This window comes from Poeciliopsis prolifica, unplaced genomic scaffold (genome assembly GCF_027474105.1).
Source record: "Poeciliopsis prolifica strain line A6 unplaced genomic scaffold, Auburn_PproV2 SCAFFOLD001, whole genome shotgun sequence".
In the NCBI taxonomy this organism is placed as follows: Eukaryota; Metazoa; Chordata; class Actinopteri; order Cyprinodontiformes; family Poeciliidae; genus Poeciliopsis; species Poeciliopsis prolifica.
In genome coordinates this window covers 11,960,383-11,976,884 of record NW_026562376.1, presented here as the reverse complement: position 1 = coordinate 11,976,884, position 16,502 = coordinate 11,960,383, and the positions used below count along the sequence as shown (strand labels likewise).

Below are 16,502 nucleotides of genomic sequence, written 5' to 3'. Positions count from 1 at the left end.
TTTTTTTTATAGCACACATCTTGGTTACACACTGTACTTCACACTTACCCAGCACCTGCTACGATGGTAAAGGTTGCGTGCATCTGCTATCTGTGTGTCAGCACACATCGCTCGTGTTTGTTCAGATGGTCGGGGTCTAGCCGCAGCGATGTCAACACCTGGTGAGCCAAGGCTGTTTAACTGTCTGACATCACCCCCACCCGCCCCACCCCTCCTGTAAACACTCCTCCAGTTTCAAATTCAAAAAAAAAAAAGGAAAAGGAAAAACCTCCATAGGCTGAAGTCAGAGTGACAGAGAGAGGCTGACTCGCCTCAGACTGTCTTATCTTTTTGCATCACCTTCGTATCGGAGTCGAGACTGAGTCACAGATTGCACAGGAGATTGATGACAGAAAAAAAAAGAGAAGGGGCAAATGCTGCTAGAGACAGAGTGGTTTCACAGCCAGGAGGGGAGGAAATGACGAGGCACAAGTAACGATGACACTGACAGATACAGAAAAATGTATCTGTCAGAGCTGCTGCTATTTATGTTCTGGTTCTACATCTGATGGCCAGTGACAAGATGCTTGAAGACAAGTACACTGATTAGAGAAACTAAGATGGAGGGGTTGAGGGGAGGTCAGTGCCCTGCAGCCAGGAGGAGGTGAAAGGGAGGGGAAAAAATAAGAGAAGAGAAAAAATGAGGCTTTTTTGTTTACTGATAGTCTGCATTTATTCCCTACTGAGAGATCCTCCAGTTATAGTTTGATCCCTCTGCTGCTGCCTCTTTCTTACTGGGAGTGTTGGTTATTACAGTATGTGGTTTTTCTGCTCCATTTATCCCAGAACTATAAATGCACGCTGGCTGTTTGGTCCCGAGGGGTCACATGCATACGTTTTCTGACGCACAAAAAGAAAGAAAAGAGAAGGCTGAATCCTGAGTCAGCTAATTGTTTGTGTGCAGACAGCCCATGCATTAATATTTGTGTGTGCGTCTTCAGCTGCGTTGTTTTTTTGGTTTTTTTCCCCCTGAATTTCTAAATAGGCTCGATCCTTCGGGTGTGTGAGAATCTCAGTGTGTGTGTCGGTTGTTTATGGGTTGTAAGGATGTGTTAAGTGTTTCTGTGCGAGCTGCAGAGTGACTGCAGCTACTAAAGCCATTTAGCAGCCCCTGGAGGAACCCCAGAGACTGCTGTGTTGACGCCACTCTGACTGCTATTACAGACAAGTTTAAGAGGCCGTAAAACATTTGGCTATTTTTCCTTACTCTCTTTCTCTCCCCCGTGTGTGTATGTGTGTGTGTGTGTGTTGGGGAATTTGAAAAAGTCTGCCAGCTATTGTAGCAGCCACAGTAGCCATTATTGTGATTAGCATTAACTCCAGAAACTTGTTTTAAAGTTTAAATGGAGCATATTTTCACTGTGTGTGTATGTGTAGGCGTGTGTTTGCAGGCTCATTACTGGTCTTTACACCAGGTAACTGTTCATAAACACAACCTAGGATAATCAATTTAATGTCAAAGTGTTGACATAGACAGAAACGCACACACATTCAGGCATGACAGTAAGGTCAATTTAGTGTTACAACCTCTTCTTCCACACTAATGCCCCCTACTTGCCTTCACACACATGCACACACACACACACACACACACACAAACCCTCTCTTTTTCTTTAATGAGCTGACGAGGCAGAGCAGGTCTTCCCCCTGCTGTCCACGCTGTCCCCTGGAGTCCAGCCTGTTTTTTGTGAGGGAGTAGGAGCAGAAGAGAAAGTGAGTGATGCAGAAAGAGAGGCGCTAAACACGCAGGCCCTGACATGTCCTGCACCGCTTACGTCAAGCTGAGCTGAATTTGATTGAGTAGGCGGGTGTGTCTGTGTTTGGATGCGCTGTGGCACACCCTGATATAATTTCCATTTTGGCAAAGGTGAGGGAAGTTTTATTAGTTTGTAGTGGTGGGATAATTTTAGCAACACCAGTGGCTTTATCATCTCTTGGATGACAGATAAACGTCCCAGAGGTAAACATTGAGAAGGCGGTTGTGACATCGTACCACGAACAGTTGGTATATTTGCTAGTGTTCACACCCACAGAGCTTTTCTACATTCACTAATTAGGCGACTTCTGAAGGTAATTAGTTGCACTGCAGTTTATTTATGGGTGTCCAAATAAAGAGGGGGAATACAAATGCATTCCACTTTTTTCCAATTTTCAATTGTAGACAAACTGGAAAACCATCGATCATTTTATCCCGCACATAAAAGCTCAGTGAAATGCATAGCAGTTTGTGATATAAAGTGAATTGATTTAAATAATTTGAATGCTTTTGCATGGCACTGCAGTGTAAGGGGAAATTAAAAATAAACAACCAAAACCAAACACCGATGCTTCACTTCTGCATGCCAGCTGTGTATCATAAAACCAGTGACACAGATACTGTAACTGCGTAAAAGTCATTTTCATTTTCAGATTCATCTAAACACCTGGAGTCAAGAAAAACTGCAACAGACAAATGCACTGTGGAAGTAATTCAGTCTAACCTTGCTGAAAAGCTTTGTTTTTTCTTTGCAAATGTCAAAACAATTTTACTTTTACTTGCCAGTGATGTAATGTTGTGGCTGATCGAAGTGCATGGACACCTGAGCTTCGGTGTCTCTCTCGATAACAGGACACAGAAAGGCATGGCTCTTACTTTCTTTCCCGTTTTGATTAATGATTTTTGACTCAGAAGTTGAAACTTGTGTTTCAGATTTACGTCATACCAAAGTAACTGTTAACCTGTGGGAAAACCTGTGGGATTTCATCGCTGTTGTGTTCATGGTGGCCAGGCTAACATCTGATAGCAACATAAGCAAGTATCATTTGGTATGCTTTTGCATTTTATACACATAAACAGAAGTTATGAGGTTCTTTCTGAACAAGTGATTTAGCAAGAACCACTTATTCATTAGGCCAACTAAACAGTTTGTCACTACAATTACCAGCTGGGTGACGTTTTCCAGTTCATATTTTTACTTTTCTAACCTGGAAAAGTCTTTGAAGTCCTAAAATACACCCCAATCAGGCTCCTGACTGGAGCAACTATGATATATTTTTCTGAACAGATTCTCTTCCTCCTGATTTTGAGATATTCAGCAATTTTTTCCAAAGTTGAGACTTTTATAATATGTTCACATGGGCATGTTATTCAGAGATTAATTAAAATTATTACAGAGAAACATGCAGGCTACACATTGATTCATGTACATGTTGCTTCCTGTGCAGCAAAATACAATAATAGAAGTTGTTTATAGCATCACCTCCTCCTAACATCCGTCTTGCTCGGTACTGAGTCTACCAAACTTCGGCTATATGTGTATAAAGTTACACAACTGAGGAAAACATAAATAGTGTCAGAATAAAACGAGCTAAATCTGTTTTTGAGAAACCATGCAAGTCTTTGCATGAATTGCTTCAGAGTGCATTTTCTTTTTAGTCAGGAAGTAATTTTGTTCCAAACCTTATTAGCACAACAGCGCTTAATGAGGCTGGAGCTTATCGGAGGCTGATAAGCAACCCTGGCTTCAGTGTCCAGTATAGCTGTAAAATGTTAAATTCATAGGTATAAATGATTTATTAACACTTCTGATGGCTCGCATGATCTCATCAAACTATCATTAAACTATCATCACACACAGCTGCTTACATAATCTGTATGTGATCGTGTTCTTTCTGTGCTTAAATGCATAAAAAAAGGGACAAAAAATATTGTTGGCGTCAACTACTAATATTGATGTAAGACAACAAGACAATTAACCCATTCCTGAATTTCAGACCTGCAACCAGAGTGTTTGCAAATTGCCACCGTAATTTCCAGCCCAATTCTTCAACTTCCCAGTCAAATCAAATTTAGTTTCACTTTTCACTCTCCAGAAAGATGAATTTGGCAGAAATATTCCTGGAAACAGAACCCCCACCCCCTAAATTTAGCATTTGTCAAGTTATAGATCATTACAATAAGAATCAATATTTTATAAAAATTTTAGGAAGTACTAACAGTTGTTGCTTTTCTATGTTAAATTAAAAAATAAGAGTTGAAATCTCTAACTTCTACAAAGAAAAAGTTTTTGACATATTTGTTAAAAGTATCATTATGCCATGACAATTTAATATTAGACAGATAATCTGTGTTTCCAGTACAAACTGCAGAAATATGTCAATCAATCAGAAACAACCAATCAGAGCCAGTAGGAGGGTTTTAGCGCTGTCAATCACTTTCATGCTCACCCTCACTTGCTATCTGCTAGGCTACAGAGGGTAATCTGCCTTGAGTGCTAAGGCCAGTTAGCGTAGCCACCGATGACAGCGGATTAATGCTTTTCCTGGAATGGTAAAATGTTTCTCCGCCATCAGCACATTGAGCAGCGTTGATTGACAGCAGACGCTCCTCCTGGTTCTGATTGGTTGTTTTTGGTCGGGAGCTGTGAGCATCTTCAGGTGGCAGCTGCAGCTCAGGAAGGAGCTCAGTGGGTTTTGTCAGAGAGTTTCTGCCTCATACTGTCGCAACATGGTGACAGTTTAACAACAAATGGAAAAACACTTTAATACTGGGAAAACTCTTGATATTTTTTACCAAGATACTTAGCGATTCATTTAATGATACAACCACATCTGTTTTTAACAGCAACAACAATAATAAATTAATTTAGGTAGAAAACCCAGGTCAAACATTTCTAAGGAGATTCCTGTAAACATCTTAATTTCCACTGGGGTTTTTGCACCTCCTCCTCTTCCTCTCTCCCTCCTGCTGAGGGGTCAGTGGTCAGAGGTGAGGGGTGAAAGGTTTCTGTAAACCCCTTCTATATACTCACCCCAGATCGCCACATAGCTCCACCCCCCTCTGGAGTCCCAAAGCAGATAGCTGACTAAAACAGAGAAACAGAGTGATGGATGGAGGGTTAACACTACCACACACACACATGCACACAGAGCTCAAATCACACACCCTCCCTCTCCTTCATCACCCTCCACCTCCTCCTTCTACTCATCCTCTCTCCGCCCCCCAAGCCACCACCAACACCGCTGCCGCCGCCGCCACTCTACCCCCCTTGGAGTGGGAGCCAAAAGGGAGGAAGGCAGAAGACAGAAGAAGAGAAAGCGTAAACATCAGGTTGAGTGGAGAAAAGGGAAAGATAGGTGAACTGTCAGAAAAGCGAGGAGTTAGAGGCTGGATGGAGTGGATGGGGTGAGAGATTGAGAGGAAGGGAGGGTGGAAGGAGGAGGAGAGGTTAGATAGAAAAGGGGTCACGTGACCACGTAGCAGCTGCAAGGCTGAGAGGGGGGGAGAGTGAAAGAGTCTCACACAGGAGCAGAAAGACGACGAGCAGGAGGAGATCAGTGAGCGGCAGGCAGGGGTGAGTGTTTGCATGTCTGAATTACGTGCATGTGGACACTTTTAGTGAGCGCTCGTGAAAAACGGCTGGAACATCAGAGGGAGCAGCCTCTGAGGAAAAAGATTGTTTTAAAAGGGGAGCAGGACAGAGAGAGGAGATCATGTGCACTGGCTTTTGTTGAACAAGCTCAAGTATGCTGAGATAAACACGAAAGAGGAGGAGAGGAGACAAAGGAGGAAAAGAGTGAGAGTGTGGAGAGCAGAGGAGAGGAGAAGAGAGGAGGGAGGGAGGAAGAGAAGGAGTCGATAGAAAGTGTCTTATCATCTCTCCCTTGACTGCTGGGCTCAGCAGAGACAGAGATGCACACACACATGTACGCACACACAACCACACACACTCAGCTTATCAGGATCTGAGCTTTTTACTCTCTTTGCCTCTTCCTCTTTTCTTTTTAGCATGTCATTACCAGAGAAGAAACACATAGATTACAGAGTGTGATCCTTGCTGTTAGGCAGCATGAAAGAATGCATCAATACCAAAATATGTCCTGATTATTTTGCTGAAATCTCAGGTTTCTTCTCCACTTCATGTCCACTTTATTCAAGACTCCATCTGCTTCCTCCATCTATTAGTTTCCTGTGAGTGATTTGCTCATGTGTGTCACACGGTGGAGTCCAGGATCCGTCCAGGCGTCTGTAAATATGAAAGTCTCTGCTACTTTGAGGCCCTGACACCTGCCTGTCCTCCATGCTCACCAGCATTGTCAGTGGGATTGAGCAGAGCACTCAATAATCATGTTCAGTGTGCACATATGAATATTTCATGAGCGTGTTTGCTGCTTTTAGTCTTCGTTTGTTCTTCTTGTGGTTTTCTGCGTGTGTGTGTGTGTGTGTGCTTTGAAGGTGTTTGTGTGCTTGTAATGAGGTCATGGTTGAAGCCGGCAGAGGGACGGGACGGGACGGTGGGGTACGGAGGGGTTTGGGGGGCGAGGGAGGGGTTGTGAGGGAGTAATTCCAGCTGTAATTAACATTAGTGGGTCAGTGTGGGGATGGATGAAGAAAACAAGGGAAGCTCCAACCATGCTGGTCCCTCACTGCGCCCACTGTCCGGTGGATCGATGTGGGATTGTGTGTGTGTCCGTGAGGGTTTGTGTGTTGTGTCGGGGTGTAAAAATGCAGTTGTACTTAATAAGACTCCTGTGTGTGCGTGTGTGTATGGATGCTCCTGGGTCTTAAGATGTGTCGGCTGGCTCCCTTGAGGAAACGGACATGTGTGCGCTCATGTGTGTGATTTGCTATTAGGGTCAGCGCTCTATTTGACACAGCTCTACTCCCTCCACTCTATCTATGCTGAAGCTGCACTCTCTATCATGATCACAGACAGTAAAACACACACACACACATTTCTACACACTTGTCAGCCAAAGTCATTCAGTTTGACTAAGACACCAGCTTGGATCAAAAAAACAATCATTTTTCCAACAGAGAGAAATCTGGTTTCATCACATTTTTCAGTGATTTTCAACATTTTAAAGCTGCTTGTCTCTTTCTTTACCTCAGGTATGAACCATGAGTCCAATAAATCGGCATCATTAGGAATGATCTCCACAGCAACTCGCACCACGGCCACAGTCAGTCCCCTCAGCCCACTAACCAATGGGAACGCAGCTGCCCAGTCTGCAAACTCCGGATTTGCTGCCGCCCTGCGTAAACTGGCCAAGCAGGCCGAAGATCCCCGAGGTGAGAGGTGGTCCGGTCCCCCAATAAGCCAGAACTGGCCCTAAACTGGATGGAGGCCAAAGCACAATCTTATGCAGGACTTGCCAATTTTTGCTGATTATAGTTTCCTTTAAAGAGCTATAATATAAGAAGGAACAGCAATCAAAGTACTTCTTTCTCGCCTGAGTATTAGGAGTTGCAGAGACAAAATAATTACCATCCTATAACCTATGTGTTTCCCTTTTATGTCAGTATTTCCAAATCTAGTATGTTGCATGAAGAGACACTTTGATAAAAGACATTCAGCCTTCCTGTTTTCTGCCAAAAGTCTTGATCCAACTCTCTCAGCCGGAATGATTTTCTAGAGCTGCACAGTGTATCCCAGAGTTTTCAGAACGTCCTAATGAAGGTGTTGAATTAGAGCTGACCTACTCTGACCTCTTCCTCTCTGTCTCCTCCTTCATTTGTTTCCATTCATCTCCTAATTATGACAATCTAATTACAGCCAATTATAGGAAGTCAGTGCTCAACTTCCTCTCCATCCTCTGGCTCCCTCCGCCTGAGAATGTGTGTGTCTGTGTGTGTGTGTGTGTGTGTGTGTGTGTGTGTGTGTGTGTGTGTGTGTGGTGCTACATGAACAGAGTAATGCCAGTAACTGTTACACTCTCTCTTTATCACATTTAACACCTCCCTTCGCAGCGTCACACCCCAGCCTTTTTCAACAATCCTTTTCTTCCTTCATGTTAGACACACGTGTATCGTCTACACACACACAAATTTATTTAGCTTCATCGTGCAATGATTTGATTTTGATCCCTCCCTTTCTGTCTCCCAGTCTCTGCCCTCAGCAGTGAATCGTCTCCGGTGTCTTCACCAGGCACCAGCCACCCCTCGCCGGTCGCCACCCCAAAGCGGGGCTCTTTAGGGCCCCTCCTGGGCCAGAGCAGGGGCCACAGTGTGCCGAGCAACCCACCCGTGGTCACCATCGCTCCCACCAAGACCAGCAACGGCCAGTGGAGGCCTGACGGCCGACAGGTGAGCTGTTTGCTGAACGCCTGCTGGTGTTGTAGCCGAGTCTGAGATGAGGCATCTGTTTTTATCCGCTGTACGTTTCATTTCTTCTCACTTTATCCTCCATAAAAAAAAATAAAAAAACAGTCCGTGCGCTTGTCAACATCCAGCTGTCAAAAACAGCCATCCCATCTCGTCGTGTATCGCTTTGTTTTTGTCTCACTGCTTCATTTTGATGCTTTCCTACCTCACTGCCACTTCAAACCACCTTCTCCTCTCGCTAATCAGCCCGTGTCTTCAGGAACACAAGAGCTTTGTAAAGAAACAGAGAAACGCTACAGAGCCCAGCACCTATTGTGCTCTGCTTCCTGCAGGGTGTGTATGTGTGTATATGCATGCGTGCGTGTGCGTGTACTTGACCCTTCCCCACAAAAGACTCGGGGCATGAAGAGAGGTCTGTGTGTGTGAGTGTATTTAAGCTGGGGCAGGGAACCAGGCCCCCTCACACAATGCCGAGGTTAGCCCCCACAGTAGCCACTTCCCCCTGGATCAGAGCGTTCTTTTTCCCCCCTCCACAAAGAGCACTCTGTGGCTCTGCCTGCCTGGGGCTCCCTTTCAGAAATTTGGAGAGCAAAGGAAGGAGGGAGGCAGCAAAAAAGAGAGCCGAGAAAGACGGGGAGGGGAAGAAGAGTGAGTTGCTTTGCTGCGCGCATGCAAAACAATCTAAAGAAACAGATTGTGTTTGTTGTGTTGCTGCTTTTTTGAAGCCCGCCGACCGTGTTTGAGATCAGAGGTCAAGGAACGCTCAGGCTGCTGTCCATGCCAGGTCGTCTCTGTTTGCCCTGTAATGAACTTGGCCCTCTCAAGATGTGGCATTTACCCATTTTGTTTTCCAGGGTCAAGCGCAGATTGTCACCTCCAGTATTCCAGTTTGTAGGGAATAATTTCACTCAGTCCACGTAAACCTGCAGATTCACGTGGATATGCCTCATGCACACAGAATTAGTTTTTTTCTGACATAGCTTGACGGCTTAAATCATTTTATGATTAGTTCTAGTTATAATTAGTCATGTGAATCTGTTCCTTGAATCTACATGACCAGTGACATTGTCATGACCGGAAGCTCCTGAGAGCAAGACACTTTCTGTCTGGGAAAGCGATGACTCATCAACAGGGACCCAACCAAGCTAATTATTCCACCTTTGAAGCTCAGATTGGTCACCTGGGCAAAAATGACCATTTGCTTTGTTTCTGTCAACATCAGCTGCTTGTCTGCCTGCATATTTATTTCTTTTTCTTGCTCTCTGTTATTGTGAGATTCTTCTTATGGCTGAGTACTCTAACATTGACAAAGAGTGATCTGAGCACCCTTTGGTTGCTGGACCCCTGCTATGAAAGCAAGCGAAGCATAAGAGACCCGTCTGATCGGACGCTAGGAGGGTAATGCCCACAGTGTTGCCTGCTGGGCCAGCAGACATTAACAAGTGTTGGAACAGAGACCCTAAAGACAGTCCCCCCCCTTCCTTAGAATCAGATCTGCAAAGATCTTTTCACCCAAGGATTTTCAAAAAGCTCTACTGGTCTGAATAACCAGCAGAGCTCAAGTCGTTGAGTAATGACTTCAGATCATTTATCTTTCACATTTACAGTCGATTTGATTCTATAAGTATCTCATGGTGATTTTCTTATTATGTTTAGCTAACATCCATGTTGTATCGGATTTGAAAATGAGTTGTTGCATGAAGAAATATAAAAATATAAACTGTGTGGTAGGAATTATTCAATGGGAATGTAAAAAAAAAATCTCTGATTAACATTTGAGCCTGACTGATTTAATTGTACATTAGTACAATTTTATAATCAGATGTTTTCCAGTGCCCCCTCTTTAATTTGATCCAGTGGAGATTTCAGAAAGATGTTTTGCAAGAGATGGTTTGAATCTGCTTTCCATGAATGACGTATCCAAAACTATTCAAAAATATTCAAAGCAGAGGTATTTCACTCCAAATCATGTGAAGTAGAAAACGCAGGTAGCAGACCAGGCGCTGTGCACTGAGGTCATTTGCTTGTGGTTTGACCGCGGTCAGCCCCAAACCTGTGTGGCAGGGTGCTGCCGTGGAAACAAGATATGACGCGTTAGAGGACGTGTCCGTCTTACACTCATCAACGTGCTTAAAGCTCCTGGGCTACTTTGTCTTTTAACACGCCCAAAACCTAACTGTCCGGGAAAACTTTTGTTGTTTTTGATCAAATAAATTAAGATAATGGAACTTTAATTGAGATTTTCGAACTGGAAACTGGAACTGAGACATTTTTTATTTTGTCAGTTACCTATTTGAATACTTTCAAACTATAGTATCTAACAAAAGTAATAATACCCCTTGAGCCTTTTCACACATTTTCTCACATTCCATCCACAAACGTCAATAATAAAACATATTTTCCTTTCGCTTGGCTAATCTTCCTGGATAAACCACTTTGAAAGGGAAACAAAGCAGAATCATGCTGTGGGGAAACTTTACAACAACAACAAAAAAAATGTTTGAGGCTGTAGAGAACCAAAGACAAGAGCAGAGGGTCACATTTAGGCAGGTCAGTCAGCCTCAACATACAGCGAGAACTACAAGGGCATAGTTTATATTAAAGTATGGAATGGCCTAGTCAAAGTCCAGACCTACATTTAGCTGAGAATTTTTTAGAAAGACTTGATTGCGAGTCAAAAACTCTTTCCGTCCATTGTGACTGAGTTGCAATTTCTCACAGGGTCTTATTCCTCTGAAAGTGTGACGATGGGAAACATTTTGACTGTCATGGTGGCTGAACTTTACAAGCACAAGCTGAGCCTCAGGAAAAGGCAATTAGAGAAATTAAATACATTTTATAAAACAAAGGGGAAAGTACATCAATGCCAGACAACTTTACTCAACACAAAAAATTAAACTAACAGAGGTGTCAGGACATACACAACAGGGACAAAGACTGGATATAAGAACAATGGGAATGTAGTGAAGAAGATGATTGAAGTGATGCAGAGAACTGACCAAGGGAAAAAAACAAAACAGGAACTCAATCAATCATTAACAAAGAGCATAATCCCAACACAGCTCATGGAGAGTGAGGCAGAAAAGATAAAGCGGCAGGACAAATATTAGGATAATTTTTCTGGTTTGATTTTGATTTATCCCGACCAGCTCTCGACTCAGCTGAGCTCTCTGGGAGCAGCTCTGAGGTTTTTCCTCAGCATCTCCAACTCAGTTCTTGTCCCCCTTTTCTGCTCACTTTAGACACACGCGCACACACACACGCACACACTCACTCATCTCCTGGACATCCACAGTAATCCCCGCTCATGCACTCCTCTGTCTCCTTGTCAGGTTGAGTCAGGCGTTCAGGGACTAAGCAGAGAGCGGGTGGGAGCGGAGAGCGCCCCGCTACAGCAGGACAAGAGGACGCCGCCCGTCCCCCCACCTCATTCGCTGGTTCAGTCCTTTGGCCGCGCACACAGCAGTATCATGCAAGACCCCCGCTTGCAGAGCATAAGGTAAGCGTGGCTCATGCACAAAAGTGGACTGAAGGTATGTTAATTGTCCTACAGCACGCTTTAAAAGCTTATTCTGCAGTTTACCGGGGCAGATGCACGCCGTGGTTCCCTCGGGGGCTGTTCCAGAGGAATACCTGCGAGCTCTCCGGCCCTTCGCCACCTCGGATGACCTCAGATTGACCTCTCTGCCCCTCAGTCTTGACCCCTCTGCAGCGGCCCATGCAGCGGCAGCAGCTGCCTACTATCACCCTGCCTACCTTCACCACCCTCTGTCTTTACAAAGGTAACTCTGCACTTTGACATTTGTGAAAGACGTGCGATGACGGCACATGGAGCGTAAAGTTAGCAATCACAGCAGTAGGAGAGCTTGTCCATTTAGCTTCACATTTGCAGTTTAGCACAAGCCATGTAGGGAGACAGCAAACATGTGGAGGAGGGTGCTCTGGAGAGAGAAAATGTAACTTTATGACAAAATACTGAGAGGTGATAAAACTAATGCCACGCATTACTCCAAACACACCGCTGCCACATGGTGGTGGTGGCAGCATCATTTTGTAGGAGATTATTTTCTACAAGGAAAAGGAAGCGGTCAGAAACAAATAATAGATTGAATAATAGAGAGTGAGTCTGTGAGATCCAAATCAAGAAATCTTTAATCATTGTACAGGTTTTTACATCATTGAGGAATGAATATAGTCTAATCAGTCTTTCAAGATGTCTAGAATGGTTTAAAAGCTAAGAAAAATATATTAGTAAAACCAGGCAACAAAACTGTGATGTAAGACTATTGTTTTAATTTTTTGAGGACGTTGTAATGAAAAAATGCTAAATTTGACTAAAGTTAGTGGATTTTTGCTAAAACCTAATCTCTAGCTCGTGGGGTTATTGTTCTCAGTAACTGGTTTGTCTTAATAACAAACACTAACACAATTCACATTTACAATTTGTATACTTTGGTCAAAATAAGACTTTAACTAGTAATCTCTGCTTGCTGAAAACCAGAATTAAAACCCTTAGGTTTCCAGATGCCCCTGCAGCGATGCACTTCACACAGATCTGGTTCTGTGGTGGAAATAACCACACAAGCTTGCTAATGCTTATGAAAGGGTTCGCTTAGAAACTTAGTTTTATTCGTGTGCAAATGATGTTTAAAACTCTCAATGCAATGGAACAAAAGAAAATCAGCCGAAATTTTATGAACACATCCTAATTTAATAACTCTTTTACACTTCAGAAGAAAATCTAAATGTTATATGCATAAGAAGGGATGTCAGCCATGTTGAAAGTCAATATCTGAGATGCTAAACAGCGCATTAATGTTTGTGTGTGTGTCTTAGCAGGATGGAGGAGTCCCTTTGTCTTTCTGCACTGCGATCGCAGTTCTACTCTATGCCTGCAGGTGGCGCCTTCCCTCCCCTTCACCCCTCGGCCCTGCAGCTGCACCTACCTGGAGGCCGCTACCCAGGAGAAATTAACCACACAGCTTTCTCTGAGAGGTAACTTCTGTCTTTCTTTTTCTCTTTCTTTTTTCGCTCTCTTTTTCTTTTACTCTTTCTCTCTCTTTTTCTCTCCACTTCTCCTTCTCTCCCTGTCTGCAGGGCTTTGTAATCTCTCTCTGCAGGGTAAGCACAGGTTGCTGAGTGTGTGATATTTTTAGCACACACCCCACGGTGCCTCCTATACACTCATCACACACGCACACTGCCCTTCAAACACACACTCTGTTCTCCTATATAAATGCATATGTACACGCGTGCATGCATAAAATCCCATGCTTACACACGCAGAAGTATACTTTACTCCCTCTGTACCATTTTTACTTGTGAGCTTTGAGCTCCTTTTCCAGGATGACATTGTTTCCCTGCAGCATCATCCATGGGGGTGGGGGGGATGTTTGTGTTTGAAATGGATGGTATTTATCGTCTGGCTGTGTAATAGCGCCTGCATTTCTCGCAGGTTTCTTTGCCTGCTATTGATTGTTGCTGAATGTGTTCTCTTGTGTGTTTGTGTGTTTTTTTTTGTCATATTCCTGTGGATACCTATTAAGCGTTCATCTGCTCCTGCTCAGTCATGCTGTGCCTGGATTATTTTCCTTGTGGTAAATGGAAAGCGCGCGTTCACATCCGTGTGGGTTTCTGTGGATGCTTTGTCACAAATGTTGGTGTGGTTAATATCTGCCTCATGTTGGGTGTTGCATCTCTCACCTTCTACTCGTGTGTGTGTGTGTGTGTGTGTGTGTGTGTGTGTGTGTGTGTCATTGTCAACCTCCCTCTCAGGCTACAGATGGAGAACGAGCTCCGCCAGCGTGAAAGAGAGCAGGAGCGAGAACGAGAGAAAGAGAGGGAGCGCGAGGCCGGGCTGGAGCGGGAGCGAGAAGAGGAGCGGGAGAGAGAGCTGGACAGACAGAAGGAGAGACAGAGGGACAGACAGCACCAGATGGTTCGGACGGCCGAGAGTCAGTACCTGGCTGAGCTGCAGGCTCGAAGGGCAGCACCGCCGGAGGACAGGGCCCGACCTGCAGAGAGACTCACTCCTACCAGGCTGGGTACATACACACCAACACACAACCCACAATGCGACTATACATGATTAATTGCTCAGACATTTCCATTGTGCATAAGATTTTGTTCATTTTATTTTTCTCCACTTCAACAACAAACTTCATTAGAGAAAATCAAAACGTGTGCAGCCATTACCAGAGGGGATTATAAAAGCCAAATCAGAAGAAAAACAAACTTTTGAGTGTGTACACATCCCGTGTTGGACTGCTAATTGTCACTGAACTGATAATAAAGCAGTTAATTCCTTACATATAGAAATCAGTGGCTGATAATTGGCCAAAAAAGATATTAAATAGTAGTAAATTTTCTAGCCAAATATTTGGGTTTGCTTCCAGAAAAGCAAGTTTCAGATCATGAAAATATAAAACTTCCAATTATCAAATAATAATCTTTTTGGGGAAAAATATATAAACTGAATCGGCCATATGCAAAAACGTAATTGCTATGGTTGCCAAATAATATACTGACTATTAAATTTCACTGACCACCTGGAGAATCAAGAAACGCTTGAACTGGACTGATCATATAACAGGAAGTTGGCTAAAAGATCGCCAATAATGATCCATCATCCTCCAATCTAAAGAAATTCAAGAATACATAAGAAACAAAGTCATCCTCTCTCATTCTGGAAATGGTTGCAAAGCCATTTCTTAGGCTTTGGGACTCCAGTGAACCTCAGAAAGAGCCTTTGTCCACGATGGTGGAAATATGGAACAATGGTGAATCTTCTCAGGAGTGTCCCACATACCAAAATTACACCAAAACCGCAGTAGCGACTCATTCAGGAGGTCACAAAAGAACCATGAACAACATCTAAAGCACTGAAACCCTTAACTGACTTTGTTGTGGTCTCTTCTTCCAAAAAGGGTCAATTGTGGCGACTGTGGCTCAGTGAGTAAAGTTGTCATCTTACAATTGGAAGGATGACGAATCGATTCCAGGGTCTTTAACCTCAAGTTACCCATCAATCTTACCCATCAATTTGGATTATGAAAGGTCTTTATCCAAACCTTTCCTCTCTCTTTGAAGAAAGGCTTGGATAGATCTATCCAGCCAAACCTATTCCATGGAGTTCTTGAGAAAATCCACATAATGTCTGGAGGTTTTTACTGTGTATTTATTTATTTACATTTGAGAGCAGGGAAGTAGTTAAAACACCTACATTCTGAGATATGAGTGAGTGAATTAATGCTTTTGGTAAAACGGTGCATACAGTCTAAAGATTCATCTCTCCTTTAATTGTCCAGATAAAACCAAAGACCCAGACCAGCTGAATTTCCCAGGAACAAAAGCGATGCCCCTGCAGCCTGGACTGTCGTCCTCCAGGGCGTCCGTCCCACTCCCGGTGCCCAGCCTGCTGCCCGCTCACCTGGGGAAGCATCGTGCCGTTTCCTCTGGGGGGATCCACGAAGCTCTGGCAGCCGCCATGATGACTCAGAGGGCAAGTGAAGAAGTGTGGTTGGCACGGCAACGAGCACAGGAGAGGGAGGGTCCACTGGAGGTGGGCCTCAGGTCACCTGGGAAAGGCGTGGAGACGAGAAGAGACAGCCACAGGTGAAAATCTCACAGGAATTGGCAGCACTCTAAATGTGCTGTTGTCACAACACTATGTGTAGACAGACAAAGCTTGATTCCCTTAACTGAAGCTCTTTTATTAAAGGAGTTTTGTAACCAAAACACAGCAGAAAGGAAAAATGCATTACTAGCAAGTACACATATCTTATAGCTGTACTAAAAAAATTATATACACTGCTCTGCACATGAATATTGTTGTGGAAAAAAACTATTTTACCAAGCACTTTTCAGGTGAAATCACTCAATCAGGTTCATTTATATAATGTTCACAATACAGAGAGCTTGTAGGACAATCAATAATGACGAAGGTCTGGATGAAAAGCTCTGCCAGGCAGAGACAACACTTGAGTTTTATAAGGAATTCAAAACAAGAGGCGACAGTGTGGTTCTGATGCAGCTGCAGAAAACAACTTCCAACCTTGTGCATGTAACCCAAATAGTTCATGTTTCATATAACATGATCAGAAGATGTTAAATTGTAGAAATTTTCCACCACAATACTTACAATGAGAAAAGTTTCCCAAGGTATAAAGTACATTCAGTGTTCGTGAGCCGTTTACTTTCTCTAGGTTAGCAGAGGAAAATACGTCAAAGATAATTCACTGCTAAGAGCACTCACTCGGTCATCTTTCAGGAAATGCAATATGACAAAGATTGTTTGTAACACAGATGTCACACTTCAAACCCAGAAATGTTAACTCATTAGACATGATTCAAGTTAGTCACACAATTTGCTAACTAGGAA

General features: G+C 43.6%; 1 protein-coding gene across 6 annotated transcripts in view; it reads left to right on the top strand.

Moving 5' to 3' along the window:
* The window catches only part of LOC129364591 (genetic suppressor element 1-like), a 45,061-nt gene that overhangs the window by 22,029 nt on the left and 6,530 nt on the right, over positions 1 to 16,502 (top strand). For 3 of the 6 annotated variants that reach the window (XM_055037328.1, XM_055037349.1, XM_055037365.1), the window contains exons 2-8: positions 6,911 to 7,090; positions 7,905 to 8,104; positions 11,455 to 11,621; positions 11,701 to 11,904; positions 12,959 to 13,117; positions 13,898 to 14,166; positions 15,430 to 15,736. In XM_055037328.1, coding sequence (XP_054893303.1) covers positions 6,911 to 7,090; positions 7,905 to 8,104; positions 11,455 to 11,621; positions 11,701 to 11,904; positions 12,959 to 13,117; positions 13,898 to 14,166; positions 15,430 to 15,736 — 1,486 coding nt within the window. Of the gene's footprint in view, positions 1 to 2,769; positions 2,845 to 4,923; positions 5,373 to 6,910; positions 7,091 to 7,904; positions 8,105 to 11,454; positions 11,622 to 11,700; positions 11,905 to 12,958; positions 13,118 to 13,897; positions 14,167 to 15,429; positions 15,737 to 16,502 lie in introns of those variants that run through there. The other 3 variants (XM_055037372.1, XM_055037357.1, XM_055037338.1) reach the window with 3 other exon arrangements.